Below are 16,261 nucleotides of genomic sequence, written 5' to 3' on the forward strand. Positions count from 1 at the left end.
AGACTTGGATTGGTTCCTATAAGGGGATAGACCCGCTGAGAGACGGGAAGGGATATGGAGAAAAGGACTATAAAAGATGAGACCTTAGAGGAGATTGAGGGTTTTTGGAATGAGTTTGCTGGAATTGAATCTTCTACTCAATTTGGCTTTGGTGGCTCAGATGGAAGACACCTTCGTGGGTTGGTAAGACTCTTGCTCCAAAGAGACTACCAGACTTCCAGGTGGAGATCAGAACCTTGACAGGGAGCGAGATGAAATTCTATGGATCAGAATTTAGAGTGGTAGGCTAGAAAATAATTTTCTACTTCCATCCTTCCTTATTTCTTTCTTATACTATATTTATATTAAATTGTTAAAAGCTAGTATCATCCTCATGACTTAATAGATAATTTTATAAATGGTGACCACAACAAATTTTTACTAATATTTAACAAAACCAATTTCTAAATATTACATGAAGCACTTTAATTATTACATAATACATTTATTTTCACTATTACAATGACTAAATGAAAATGTATCAATGCTCAGTTTTAGGGATATTACACATAATCTGAAATTTACTTCAAGTCAAATATATCAACACTCATTGACTTCCTTAGCAAAAAGTCTCCTAAAGTGTTTTAGACAAATAATTATAATAAAATATATTTCTTACCATAAGAATAGCATATTTTGAAAGTGCAGACTTTAAAATTAACAACTCATGTTCCTAAGAGTTGACACAACTGCCATTTCTGGACTTAACATTTAAGCCATGCCATTCAAAACAAAACCATGCCAATTTGATCAATTTAAAATTGACTAACAATTGTACTAAAAATATGTTCATGCATATTAAGAACATTTACTTATTTTTGCCAATCAAAAGCACCAATAGAAAACTCTGGCAATTCAGTAACTTGCTATTTCTGTAATGTTACTATGCTTGCACATGCAATTTTTTCAAATATTGAAGGAGTTAGAGCAACACAGCAGAATTGTTAGCTGAGATCTAGAAGGAGAAATCAAGAATAACCTTACCACATCATCAGTCAGTGTCCTAATATTTAAATGCTGTAAATACAAAAGAGACCAATTATTCAATAATACTTTTCAATGATACTTTTTTCCTGCTTTTATATACCAAAGTACTTTGAAAAGAGCATTACACTTTACAGTATGATCAAATCTTTCATAATTTTAACGAAACATTATTTTATAGTATCACAAAAATGAGAATTTAAAACTTTTATGAAATTTGAGTATAGAGCTATTTTACTAACATCTTGAATTTTCAACAAAATCCAGGAACTGAAACCTTAAACACTATACTCCCTCAATTATTAAATTAAACAAATGGAACCACAATAAAGGATGCAATTATATACTTATGTTAGAATCTCAATGTTATTCATTTTAAAAAAAGAACCTATGAAGCTTTAAATAATTCAAAAGTGCAAAATAAAGTGCTACCTTAATTAATTAAAATAATTATGTCCAAAAATCATATTAGAAATACTACTTATACCCATAACACTTGTGGTTGATTTATCACCACTGTTGATAGTGTACACTTTCTAATTTCATTTTTAGGCTCTTAAAGAAACTCTTTGGTAAAGCAATTCAAAAAAAGATCATAAAACCAGTTTAGAAAAAAAGCAAATTGGTTTCCTGAAAAATACAAAGCAAAAGAAAAAGAAGTAATTAAGGAAAACGGAGAAAACAGACTTTTTTAAGCCTAACTAGTCAGTCTTTTATTCAAATAGCAAAAACAATTGACAGTACCATTTCTTGTCCCTTTCCCTCAAAGCACTATTAGCCTCGAAAAAGGAAAAGGAATTTCAGGGAAACCGTCAAACCAGTAAACACAAAATCCTAAGTGAATTCCATTTAAATAAGCAGAATAAAGTTCAAAACATGTTCTCAAACCTCTTGAGATATTTTTTTTTGGTCTATCCCTCTACAACAATTAATTTACTTTAAATAATTTAAAATTGTAGAATGTCCAAATATTTCTCTGCTATTCCATCAACTTTCAAACTTCCTTTAAAATTCAAGCACTGTTTAAATATATATATGTGTGTGTCTATATAAAATCCGCTTTTACTCTAGAAATATAAGCAAATATTGTTCCTTTTTTTAAAAAATGTATTATTATTCTTAAATCTTTATCTTATGTTTTAGAATTAAGGACTAGGGAATTGCAGTTACCCAGGGTCACAGAGTTAGAAAGTATCTGAGGTCAGATAGGAAGCCAGGAATCCCCTCTCCAGGCCTGGCTCTCTCTCCATTAATCTACCTAGCTCAAAAAGCAAAGATTTTTTTGGAACAAAACCTGGAAGGAATATGAGCAACCTTGGAATTTAACTTCCTTGTTTCATAAATAGGAAAGTAATAGAGAGTGCCAGGCTTGAAACCAAGCCTGAATTTGTATCCTGATTTTTCTCTCCAGCCATGTGACCCTGTGACAAACTCTTAAAATTTCTCTCAATCTCATTTTCTTCATATCTATACATAGAGAGATAATAAGAGCACCTACCTCAGAGGGTTGTGGAGACCAAAAGAAATTCCCCATATAAAGATTAATTTTTTTTTATTTTAATTAAGAAAAAAAAATCAACCTTACCTTCTGTCTTAGAATCAATACTAGGTATTGATTCCAAAGCAGAAGAGTGGTAAGGACTAGGCAATGGGAGTTAAGTCACTTGCCCAGAGTGACACTGCTAGGAAATGTCTGAAGTCATATATATTTGAACCCAGGGCCTCGAAAATCCAGGCCTAGCTCTCTATCCACTGAACTACCCCATTGCCCCCTAAACACTAAAATTTAAGACCTTTTGGGGTATGGTTTCTTCAACATATATTGGTGCTTAATTTTTACCAAATATTAAATAGATGAAGATAAGCTAACCTGACCTCATCTAAGTACATGAGTTTTTCCCAAAAGTCTGAGGTCTCAACCTCTTAAGTCTATTTCAGTGCATTTTTTAAAAAATACCAATAACAGGGGGCAGCTGGGTAGCTCAGTGGATTGAGAACCAGGCGTAGAGACGGGAGGTCATGGGTCCAAATCTGGCCTCAGCCACTTCCCAACTGTGTGACCTTTGGCAAGTCACTTGACCCCCATTGCCTAGCCCTTACCACTATTCTGCCTTGGAGCCAATACACAGTATTGACTCCAAGACGAAAGGTAAGCGTTTTAAAAAAATACAAATAGGAACAAAATGAAAACAGTGTAACAATGGGCATTTCCTAAATTGTGCTATTATTTATATTAATTTAAAATTTACTAAACTTCAGTTTCTCACTATTTAAACACAGCCTCAGTTGTCAAACTTTTTATCTGTACATCTTTAAAAATAAAAATTAGAACTGCAAGAAATATAAAATGTGTTAGAAAGTATGAATGACCAACTCCTCCTCTGCCTGTTGTACAGAAGAGGCAGGTAAGATCCAAGGGGATATGTAGGGCGTTCAGGGAAGCCTCACACTTCACAGTGCAGGTTGTTCATCCTCCTTGAGTGACCACCCGCCCTCCCAGATCTGCACAGTGGCCACACCCTAGGAAGCATCTCAGCAGGCGGGCTCCCCCAGGCTGAGGATGCCTCAGAGGGTTGTCAGTGAGCTGGAGCAGTATCTACCCCAGGGGTGTGAAGAGCCCATGAGGACAGACTGTTCCAGTGGTCAGGAAGGTGACAGGAGCTGTGGAACTCCTGGAGCTATGTGAGACATCAAAGAAGCCAACATCATCCACTGCATCCCAAACCATTCCTATAGCTTCTCTCTCAGTTGGACTTCAATGACTAGAAGAACGAAGCTGATGACTTAATACAACTTTGCCTCACTTAAATCAGTTTATACACCAGTCAAAAGACATCATCAGTGTCTTTTGGTTCCCCTCAAGTACAATGGTCAACAACCACCCAACCAAGACCCAAAGAAATGATGCATCTAGTCAGTCCACAGTGGCAGAGCAAATAGCAGGAAGGACAACGACAAGGCCAAACTCTTCATTTATGCCACAATACCTCAGGGATACCTAAGAGCGTAACAGACCAGCAAACTGCAGCAAGGTCCTGATTCATGCAAAGAAAGAATCCCATGAAGTGATCATACATCTTCAAATCTTCACTCAAAGTTACAATTATATAATAAATTACTATCTCCTCCAGAGTCCAGCAGTGCAGTGGTCTTCACCAAGCAACCTTCCAGAATTTTATAATCAAATTAAAAAGAGAGGGCCTGGGTAAGAAAACTACCGAGAGGTAGTATACAAAGGAAATTCTATCAGAACAGGGCTTGACTTGAGAACTAAAGGAAAAGAGAGCAAGTACAAATAACCAACTGCTTTTCACACCCTTCACAGGCCCAGGCCAGGATTTAGATGAACCAGGAAGAAGAGGCACTGGGATGAAAAAAGGGGCCATGTAAGAAAATGGCAAAACAATGAACAAACTATCTTGGCTCAAGATAATTCTAATTAGGGAGTTATGGGAGACAGTTAGGAGAAAAGCTAGGTTTTAGTCTAGAATGTCAGGAAAGGACTTAGGTCAAAATCCAAAGAAGAGTCTTTGAAAGCTGAGGAAGTGACATTGTTAAATCAATACCATAACAAGAATAATCTGGCTACAGGAAATAAAATGGATTATAGGATTGAACATTTATTCAAATGCTTGGTTTTCAGTAATTTATCTTACAAGCATAGTACCTGAAGACAGTTCATTATCTCAAACTACATTATGACACAGTGTCTTATTTTGCAAAATGACAGAATGACAGTTTGCTGACTTACCCAGCAAGTGTCACTTTGCTTTTAATTATAATTTGTGATTCAAGCACATGTTGAGGTATCACTGAATTAAAAAAATTCACGCACCACTGCACTCTTTCCCCGCTTTGAATATTTAGAAAATATATACTTTTAAGCCTTATGGCAACATGCCTTATCCATACCTATGTTTATTTTACTTGTCCATACTTATATTTATTTTACTATCAGTCATCAAGTACCATAGAAAACAACTAAAACAATCATTCACGAATCATTCCCAGACACCAGATTGCAAAGATCAACTTACTAAAGAGCTCCAAAGCAGATTTCAATTTACCATCTAAGTTCCCAAATGGTACTAGATATTATAGCATCAATGTCACCATAAAATTGATCACTGGTATATACTGTGAACCTTAAAAATTCCCAGACCCTACTTCATAAGATTGGATTAAGACCATTTGGGCAGTGAACTCTACTTAAATCAGGAATGTGAGAACTCACCTACTTAAGTCTGCCCTAGGGGAAGATAAAGTTGTAAACTCTTTTCTGAACAATGAAAAGTACTTAAACCCATACTTAAGCCATGTCTATTTTAGGACTAATACAAAAAGGGTGCTAAGTACCTATAAAGGTCAGGTAACTTGTGAACTTACAAGAAGCAAAGAGGTGGAAACTTACTCAGAGCTTTCCTGGTGTAAATTACTCAAAAGATTAGTCTACTCAGGTGTGAATTCAGAATGGGCTGTCCTTTGGAAAACGTCTACTGTGATTGGTAGAAGGAAGAACTTAGGGGAGGTGACATAGGAGAAAATTACCTTTAAAAGGAGATGAAAAGCTCTCTCTAAAAAGACAGTCAGCTGGGAAAGGCTGCCTTGAAGGGTATCTCTCGAGACTCACTTGAGGACATTCTGAAACATTCAGATTGAGGATTGAGCTGGTGAAGTCAGCTGAGATGGAGCTGGCCTGGTGTCACTAGAATCCTTGCTTGGACAGATCTTATGGTGAGTGATTAAGGACTGACTGATCTTTTCCCTTAGGCTTAGGCCTGGGTTGGACAGGACTGGCCAGGGCCAGCTTATCCCTTTCTCATTATTTCCTTTTTCTCTCTTTCTCTTCTTTTCTTTAATTCCTCATTGTAATTAATTAAAATCTCTATAAAACCCAGCTGACTTGGGTATATTTGAATAATTGGGAATATTTCCGTGGCGACCACCTTATGTTTGATTTAAAAACAAAACACTGTAGTGAAAACATATTTCCTGCGGTCACAACTTACTCATTCACTCTTATATCTCCTACAATTTAAGACCATTTTAATCACTACAGTTTATGACCCCAACCATTTTAATTATTACAATACTTCAGATAAGCCTTTAAGTGATTTGAATTCAGGATAGAAAGTTTGTATGAAGCATTTTGTTGGGTTTAGAGGTTTGTGAGGCATAGAGGAAGGCAGGATATAATCAAGGTAGAAACCAAAGGGAAGGGAAGAAAAAAGGTGTTCTACTCCTGCCTATCTTTAAGATAGAAGTCTGCTCTACTCACTGTTCTAGGTCCAATTCTAATTACCCACACTATAAAAATCTTTCCTCAGCATGCATCAACTACCTGACAAACATTCCATTTAGATATCCTGTAGGAATCTCAAACTTCACATGACTAAAATATCTCATTACCTATCCCTCCCAAATCTATCCCCTTCCAAAATTCTCTATTTCTAAAGAAAGTTCCAGTTCCACGGTTTGCAAAAATATTCCTCATTTTCCCTCATCCTTTCATCCAATCAGATGCAAGATTTTGTCATTTCTACCATGGTTCTTGCATTTACAAGGGCACAACCCTAATTCAGTCCCCTTTATCCTACCTTCCTCACAATTAAAATATTCTCCTAACTGGTCTCCCTCTCTCAAAGCTTTTCTTAGTCTAATCTATTCTCCCAATCATTGCCAAAATGATAATAGTTCTGATTTCCCTACTTAATAAGTGACTCCCTATTACCTCTAGGATCAAATACACACAGATTTGTCATTTAAAGTCCTTCAACAACTTGACACCAATCTATCTTGGCCTTAATACATATTACTCTCCTTTAAGTAAACTGGGATTCAGACCCAAAGGCCTTTGTATCCTTCCTCATAGACAATACTCTGCTTCCTGTCTCTGTGCCTTCCCACTGGCTATCCCACTGAAGTGAAGTAAACTAAATCATTGACCAGAAAAATCTGTTTTTCCCTGGGGAAGTAGAATTCAGAAATGAGCTTTCTTGTGAAGGTCAGTCAGCTCAGAATAGTTAGAAATCATGAGAAAATAACTCCCTTAGTGCCGGAAGCTGGGATAAGAAACAAGGAATGCCTTGTACACTACATCACCATCAAGGTTATGTTTCATAATGAACATTGTTTGCTTTGTATCTTACACCCTAAAAAAGCTGCATTGTAACTTCAGTTTGGTGCAAGTTTCATTAGGAAGGTTGCCCTGGCCAGTTAAGTATGTATTACTCATAAAAAATATTGGTTCCATTAATTGAACTTCTGGCTGTCTAGACTCACTTTATTAAGTGCACCACTTCATATGGAGGCCCCAGCGAGATCTCAAGGCCTAGGACTGGGAGGTAAGGACCTCAGAGAGGGATGCTGTGAGAGTGTGTGTGCTCGCGCACTTGAATTGGGGGGAGATCTTTAGGCTCGAAGCATATGGCTAATGGCTGGGGTGGTAACCCAAATCATACAAGGTGGGCAGCTTTTGCTAATAAGCCGGAGCCTGTGAAGGAGTCTCAAACTCTTATCCCCTTCAGGGGTGTTTATGAGTGCGGACTTGGAGAGTATGCATTTTCCAACTCCCACAAGGAATTAGATCAGAAATCCATGGAAGCGAATGACACCTTCTCCAGGGCCTACCCGTGGTTCCGGTTTTTGAGATCCCGGACAAATTTTAATAAGTATTAGAACCATCTGTTCTGGTAAATTGTGATGCTCTAGAGCTACGGTCTGGTATGCCTTAAGCTTAATCTTTAGTGCTGGTATTGTATTGCTCTAAGGGTATCTGAGAATGCTGTTTTCACTCCCCAGGTTTTCATACCTGGGAGCTCTGGTTCCAGTTCTGCTCTCAAAGCTCTGAAGGTCTTGTACCCAGGAGTGCTGGCATTGCCCTAAGAGATCTGTTTTCGCTCCAGTGGTCTGTTCTGTTCTGGAAATCTGGATCCAGTCAAGGCTAGTGGGCTGCTGGATGCAACTCTAAGCCCAGAGCCCCAGTTCCAAGAAGAGATGTCTCTTGGAACTGCAGGGAACCCTTTTGGGTTCACAGGAGTATAAATGCGTGATTTTGTGTCCTGGATATTTCTGTTGGATCTTTGTGTTGTTTGTTATAATGGGTCAGTCCTCATCATCGGATTCTCAGACACCACTAACATGCATTCTTAAGAACTTTCAGTTGTTTAAGAAGGCAGCAGCTAATTATGGAATTTGAGCTTCCCCTTGTACCCTCCGCACCTTGTGTGAGTTGGAATGGCCCATATTCAGTTTTAAACGGCCTCCAGAGGGGACTACAAATCTCTCCATGGCCTACACGGTCCAGAGAAAGGTGTACGGAACACCAGGACACCCCGATCAGATCCCCTACATAGATATTTGGATTGATTTGCTTACTGACACCCCAAAGAAATTGAAAAGCTGCCTTTCGGGGCCATATTACTCTATTAAAACAGAGGCTGCTCTCCTAGCCCTCTCACTCTCCAAGGAGAAAAGAGCAAGCCGCCACCTCCTCCTCTGCTCTGTGAATTTAAAAACTACTTAAACTATAGAAATTTTGATTTGGCTATTTCCTAGTTGTACAAATGGAGATACTTGATCAGGAATGTCTTGGGATCTTTACATTACTCCACCCTATTTAGACATACTTTAGGGGAAGATAAAGTTGTAATCTCCTTATTGAACAATGAAGGTAGTTCTCACTTTATGGTGAAGCTAGAACTTTAAGCTGTCTATTTTTAGTATCTTAATACAAAAGATGTTAAGTACCTATAAAGGTTAAATTAATCACAAAAAGGTCAAGTAACTAAACAAAAGGTAAACTTAATAAAGAAGTGTGAAGTAGCTCAAAAGATATAATCTAACCAGAGAAGGTGAGAACTAAAGAGTGGACAGTCCTGGAGAAAATCTAACCAAAGAAGGTGAGAACTAAAAAATGGACGGTCCTGGAGAAAAGTGTCTGCTGTGATTGGTAGACACGAAAATTTAGAGGAGGAGACACAAGAGTGAAAGGTCTATAAAAGAGGATGAAAAGTTCAGATTCCGACATAGGGTTGAGTTCAGGTGAGGAACTCAGCCTGGAGGAGCTCCCTCAGACAAGCTTCCTTGAGACAGTCTCGGGGTGATTCCGGTAAGACTGATTTCCTTTCCCATGGGCTCAGGGAGGCCACTTTGGCCAAGACCTTTAACTGCTGCCTGGGCTCAGCCTGAGCCAGAACAGTTTAAATTAACTCTTTCCTCTCTCTCTTCTCCTTAATTCCTTCTCTCTATATTAATTAAAATCACTATAATTTCTAGCTGACTTGGGTATTTTATTATTTGGGATTTTCCCTGGCGACCAAATTAACTTAGATTTAAGTCACAACTATAAAAATTATCCTTAACAGTTCCAAGAAGATCCTGAGGAGCCACCCCACTATGTGAATAGGAAACCCATACCCCCGCATCCTATCCACCTTTCCCTGCACACTTCCCATACTTCTCATCCCCTTATCCATACCCTCTGTCTTCAACATCAGTGCCCCCATTAAACCCTCTGTACCCCCCTCTCCCAATAGGGGCCCCTCCCACAACTAGACTATCTCATACCTAGCAGGGCACCCCTTATTATACTCAGGATTTAAATCAGGCTAAAGGAAGAACAGCCGTGACAACCTCTCAACTGCCCTTATGTCAGGCAGGACTGGAAGCTAGATGACTACCTTCTGCACTAAGCCTTTCTTTCAATCATCAGCCAAAAGTATTTTATTATATTAACCAGACACTGTGCGAGGCATTGGAGACACTAGAACAAAGAAATAACGCCTACTCCAAAACAACTTACATGTACATGTATAAATTATACGTAGCATAGAGCATAGACAAGTACATGTATAAATAAATATCCATAGCATAAATATAAAGGCAGCTGTGTGATGCTGGGCAACTATCTGAACCTCTCTAGAGCTCAGCTTTTCATCTATAGAAGGAGGCTAATAAAAATGCTACTTACCAGGGTTGTTCTGAAGATAAAATGAGATAATTGTCGTAGAGTGCTTTGCAAATCTTGCTATAAAAATGCTAACTATTATTATGATTACAAAGTAGAAAAAAAATACCAATATATACAAAACAATTGGAAATAAGGTAATTTGGGAAACAGTACAAGCAGTAAAAGGGAATAGCAAAGCCTTCATTCACAAAAATTATGATTTTTGACCTCTGCCTTAAAGGAAGAAAGGAGCTTTATGAGAGGAAAGAAAATAATGAAGTGTATTTCGGGCATATTGGGATGGTCAGAACAGAGGAGTGGAGCAGGAGATGAAGTGGTGGATTTGAGGTACAGTAAAAGAGTTATTTGTCTGAATCATGAAGTAAGAGAGGGAGAGTAATGGCGAATGAATCTAGAAAAGATAGGGTAGGGGCTGATTATGTAAGGCTTTAAAAGCTAAACATAGGAGTTTATATTTTAACTTAAAGGCTAAAAAAAGCAACCTGAGTTGACCATGTAGGTGAGTCAACCAGTAACATTGGTGTGTTTAAGGAAAATTAATTTTGGCAGCATCGTGTAGGATGGACTACAGTCAGGAGGAAAACCTGAGGCAAAAAAAATAATAATAATTAGGAGCCTGTGAAGGCATAAAATATAATGGTATCTATGTGAATAGAGATAAAAGGTCAGATGGGAGAGAATGTGAAGGTAAAAACAGCAATATTTAACAGATTAGATACATGGGGTGAATGAGAATGAAGAATTTAGAGTAATGCCAAGTTAAAAACCAAGCAATCTGGGGAAATAGTGGTGCTTTTGGCAGAAAAAGCCAAAAAGGTAAACATAATGAACTATTTTGGACAAGTTGAGTTTAGATGTTTGAGGGATATCTAGTAGGAAATTTTCATTAGGAAACTAGTGAGATAGGACTGAAGCTCTAAACAGAGACCAGGACAAAGATAGATTAGATAAATTAGATAGAGAGTCATCTGCCTAGAGATACTATATAGTTAAAATCATGGAAGCTGATCATTTTACCAAGAGAAAAGAAGATATAAGAGGAAGAGAGAAGAGGAACTAGAAGAGAACCTCAAGGAGTACCCACAGTTAAAGGATGTGATTTGGATGATGGGCCAGCAAGCAGACAGGTAAAAAAGCAAACCAGGAGAGAGTAATGTTACAAAAATACAATGACATATTATCTAAGAAGAAAGGGTAGTCAAAGTGCCAAATATAGCATAATAGGCCAAGAGAAATAAGAACTGAGAAAAGTCCATCTAATTGGACAGGTAAGACATCCCTGGTCACTTTGCAGAAGGCAGTTTCAGCTGAGTGATGATAATAGAAGCCAAAGTGTAAAGTGTTATTGATTAAAGAAATATAAATTAAGACAGCTCTGAAGTACTGCCTCATGCTTATCAATTAGCTAGCATAACAGAAGAGGAAAATTATAAATGTTGAGGGAGTGTGGGGAAACTGGGACAGTAATATACTGTTGGTAATGATTGGATCCAGGCATTCTGGAGAGCGAATTCCACATTCAAAGGGCTATAAAACTGTGCAAACCCTTTGATCCAGCAATACCATTATTAGGTCTGTATGCCAAAGAGATAAAACAAAAGGAAAAAAGGACCTATTTGTTAAAAAGTATTTATAGCAGCTCTTTTTGTGATCGTAAAGAATTAGAAACTAAGGAGATATCCATCAATTGGAGAATGGCTGAACAAGGAACACTATTGTACCATAAGAAATGAAGAGCAAGATGATCTCAAAAAAAAACCTGAAAGTCTTATATGAAGTGGCACAAAGGGGAGCAGAACCAGGAGAACGTTATACAAAGTAACAGCAACAATGCACGATGATCAACCTTGAATGGCTTAACTATTAATTGACAATGCTATGATACAAGACAACTCCAAGAAACTTATAACAAAAAAAGCTCTCAACTACCATAAAAATTGAACTGTTGAAGTCAGAATGCAGATTAAAGCATACCATTTTTCATTATATTTCCTTTATGAGTTTTTTTTTTAACCATGACCTGTGTCTTCTTTCACAACATGATGAATATGGAAATATGTACTGCACACTAGCATCTGTATAGCCCATATTAAATTGCTTACTTTCTCAGGGAGGGAAGAGGGGAGAGAATTTAGATCACAAAATGTCAGAAAACAAATGCTAGGGGGCAGCTGGGTGACTCAGTGGATTGAGAGTCAGACCCAAATATGGGAGGTCCTGGATTCAAATCTGGCCTCAGACACTTCCTAGCTATGTGACCCTGAGCAAGACACTTAAGCCCCATTGCCTAGCCCTTACCACTCTTCTGCCTAGGAAACCAATACCTAGTATTGATTCCAAGACAGAGGGTATGGGTTTAAAAAAAATGAAAGAAAGGAAAATAAAACAAATGCTAAAAATTGTTTCTATGTGTAATTAGGGGAAAATACAATAAAATATTACTAGAGAAAATAAAAAGTGTGAAAAGTCAGTGACTAGCCCCCAACTTCCTAAGGTAGGACTACCACTCACATATACCATATAGTTGTCAAACTCTTCTCTATTCCTCACCTACCTCACTCTATTTTTCATCTCCATGCTCTCTGTATCACCCACACCCAGTGGCATCTGTACCACCCCCCCCCCAAGGATTATAATGAAATCCCTACTCACCTCCATCTATTCCTATTCCTCTTCTACTAGAAATGTATGACTTCATCTCTGAGAATTTAGAAGTTAGAATGGACTTCAGGAATGCTTCTCTAGAAGCCCTATTTTACAGATAAGGAAATGGGCAGAGAAGGAGTACATGATTTTTCCCATGTCAGTAGGCTATTTTAACTTATTACAAGGTAAGAAAAGACAGTGAAGCTACGTGAAAGCCCAAACAAAAGATTTGATTCTGGGAGATCTTCAGAAGCCTACCTCCTGAATAAAATAATAGATTTTCCTAAGGTTACTTTAGAACGAAACAGTATTTGCTTTGCATTTTTTTCTGGAAATTATTTTTCCCCTCTCTTGATCTAACATCATAATTTAAAAAGGGCGAGTCAGCCTTTTGAAACTAAGCAAAAATATTTAGAAAATACATATAGCAAGTATAATCTTCCTACTTTTTCAAGGACCACTAGCAATGTAAGACAATGTTTAATACCATATAATAATACATTTAAAAACATTATTTAACATTGTTTATTGAGGCTAGTAAACATTTTTAAACCAACTTTTAAAAAAATATTACAGAATGCATTTCTTATTTTTAGTAGTATTTTTCTTTAAAATACACACATATAAATTGTCCCTACCTGAAAAAAAAATTACTTGGCTTTTTAAATTGATATTGCCACCTGCTAGAGACTTAATTCCAATAAAAAATATGAGGATCATTTTATCACCATGACACAAATCCTTTTGACACAAATCCAATTTCTGTGGCAACAACATATTGCATTAGTTTTATTTTTTATACTTTATGATACATATTAATGGCATAGATAAACGTATTCTGTCATTTGTTTTTATTCCAAGTTTAAACTATATTGTATCATCTTGATAACATTAGTTTATGCCACTCAATGATAATTAGTTACCATTAATGAGAGCTGTTTATAACATACAATTTTTCAAAAACTAATCTAAAAACATATTAAATATTTCCTATTTTTTAAGATATTTAAATTAAGTTGCTTTAAAAGAATATTTGCTGAAGAAGTGGGATCTTACATAGCAACTTTCAAAACAACAGCTGGACAATTCTTTCTTTTTTTTTTTAATATATTTTATTTGATCATTTCCAAGCATTATTCATTAAAGACATAGATCATTTTCTTTTCCTCCCCCCCACCCCCCATAGCCAACGCGTAAATCCACTGGGCATTACATGTTTTCTTGATTTGAACCCATTGCTATGTTGATAATATTTGCATTAGAGTGTTCCTTTAGAGTCTCTCCTCTGTCATGTCCCCTCAACCGCTGTATTCAGGCAGTTGCTTTTCCTCGTTGTTTCTACTCCCATAGTTTATCCTTTGCTTATGAATAGTGTTTTTTTCTCCTAGATCCCTGCAAATTGTTCAGGGACATTACACCGCCACTAATGGAGAAGTCCATTACGTTCAATTATACCACAGTGTATTTGTCTCTGTGTACAATGTTCTCCTGGTTCTGCTCCTTTCACTCTGCATCACTTCCTGGAGGTTGTTCCAGTCTCCATGGAACTCCTCCACTTTATTATTCCTTTGAGCACAATAGTATTCCATCACCAACATATACCACAATTTGCTCAGCCATTCCCCAATTGATGGGCATCCCCTCGTTTTCCAGTTTTTGGCCACCACAAAGAGCGCAGCTATGAATATTTTTGTACAAGTCTTTTTGGACAATTCTTTCTTTCCAGGATCAAACTTTATGCCAGCTGCTTCACAAAGTCTCCCCTTCCAAATTTCTCCTATATTTCCCCTTCCCCTTTAGTAGTAGTAGTCTCTCATTAACCAAGGATGACAATTGTCTTTGTGCGTTTTCATCTATGGTGTATAGATGAGTGTGCACAAAAAGACACTTGTGCATAAAGGAGATTTAAGTGGAAAAGTCGTTGCACAGAGACAGTCCCACTCTCTCGGCGTTGGAAGCCTGGGTCCAGTGGCACGAAAAATCGTTACACCTGGAGACTTCCTCAGCTGCATTGGATGGCGGAGTTGTCCTTTGTGCTCCAACATGCCTTAAGCACTCCACAGTGCTTTGCTGCGTCGCCATCTTAGCCGTTGAACCTTCTTATTGGTTTCTTCCGCCTGTTCCGCCGAAGCAGTCTTCACATGCTGGGTGAGCAAAGCCCTGGTTCACCAGGGGTCGACGACCCAATGGCTACCCTCACAAGGTTTAGCCAGCCTGTCGAAGCCGTTGCCCGGGATATGGCCGCTGCCACATGCTAGCAGCTACTAGGAGCCACAAGTGAGAGCTGGGTATCAGGTGAGGGTCAGAGGCTGGAAAGCTGCTCTAAGAGGGCACAACAAGCCCTCCATACCAGAGATACTACCCCTCCCTGAGCACCCCATACACCCCCCTTCCCCTTTAAGTGATCCTTTAACAATCTGTCTAGACATAATCTTTACAGACACCTTCTTCTTCACTCTAAAACAAGTATTAAGTTTCAAGCTTGTCCTCTCACTCCTCCTCCCCCTTCACTGAATACTAAGGTATTCATATTCAGTATTAGAAAGTAACCTCTATCATATCTTTGTTCTCCCACCATTTAACACCCTGCCTTCCTTCCACACAGAAAGTGCTTAATATGTGTAATTTCCACTTTACAGTGGGACTCCACTGATTTGAAGTCACGTCTTCCTGACTCACACACCCAAAGACACAACAATAATTAAATCAAAAGTGGGATGCAAAGATGCATTGGACTCAGTGGCCTCTGAACTCCTTTGTACCTCTGAGATTCAGTGATCAAGTGTTATAAAAGAATGAAATATCTTGATTGGGGGAGTTTCTAGATATACCAGTGGCTTCCAAATATTTTTAATCATGTATCATTAACAATTTTTTAAAAAGCTTTTTAACATTTATCTAGTGAATATATTTAAGTTATATAAATTGTAATGGCAAATACATAGATATACGAATGTACTAATTCTGTACATTAAAAAAAACAAAAAGACATTTTAAGAGTTTGAAATAAAAATAAAACAATATTTGATCCTAGAGTCAAAAGAGATCATACTGGATTCTACAGAGTAAAGAAGTGATATGACCAGAAGTACACTTTAGGGGAATCACCCTGACAGCTGTGTGATGGATGGATTAGAACGGTAAAAGAATTGAAAGCATTGGAGGCTACTGCAATAGTGCAGAGAAGACATGAGGAGTCTAGCTAGGGTAGCAGTAGTGGAAGTACACACAACAACACTTGGCAATTGATTGGGATTAAGTGGAATGATAAGATAGATAAATAAAGATGATGCCAGGGTTGTGAACCTGTTAATTAAAAAGATGGTGATATCTTCAAAAGAAATAAGTTTGGAAGAGGGGTGAGTTTTGAAAGAGAATATGAGATATGATTATAGTCCATTCTTCTTATGAGACTATACCAGTCTACCAGCCAAAAGAAAAAGAAGGTAGGGGGTAGGGCTATCATTCCAGGGTCACTGTCACAAAAACAGCCTCAGAAAGGCAACCGCCACAACCATCAGGTGACTTAGTAAACAAAGAGTAAGATAGTGAGGAAGAAGGTGCTAAGACTCCCAGTAGCATCATTATAGTTATTGTTATAAGTGCACAGCCAGTAATTAA

At 37.7% G+C, this 16,261-nt stretch overlaps 1 protein-coding gene across 3 annotated transcripts in view; it reads right to left on the reverse strand.

The window, feature by feature from the left end:
- DIAPH3 (diaphanous related formin 3) overlaps nt 1-16,261 on the reverse strand; it is a 445,793-nt gene that overhangs the window by 397,048 nt on the left and 32,484 nt on the right. For 2 of the 3 annotated variants that reach the window (XR_008913852.1, XM_056806851.1), the window contains exon 2: nt 1,024-1,056. The exons of the other annotated variant lie outside the window; for it this stretch is intronic. Coding sequence is in view for 1 of the 2 variants with exons in the window: in XM_056806851.1 (XP_056662829.1) it covers nt 1,024-1,056 (33 nt within the window). In the remaining variant the exon portion in view is untranslated. The remainder of the gene's footprint in view (nt 1-1,023; nt 1,057-16,261) is intronic. 3 annotated transcript variants of the gene reach the window in all.

The sequence above is a fragment of the Monodelphis domestica genome, chromosome 8 (assembly GCF_027887165.1).
Source record: "Monodelphis domestica isolate mMonDom1 chromosome 8, mMonDom1.pri, whole genome shotgun sequence".
Lineage (NCBI taxonomy): Eukaryota > Metazoa > Chordata > Mammalia > Didelphimorphia > Didelphidae > Monodelphis > Monodelphis domestica.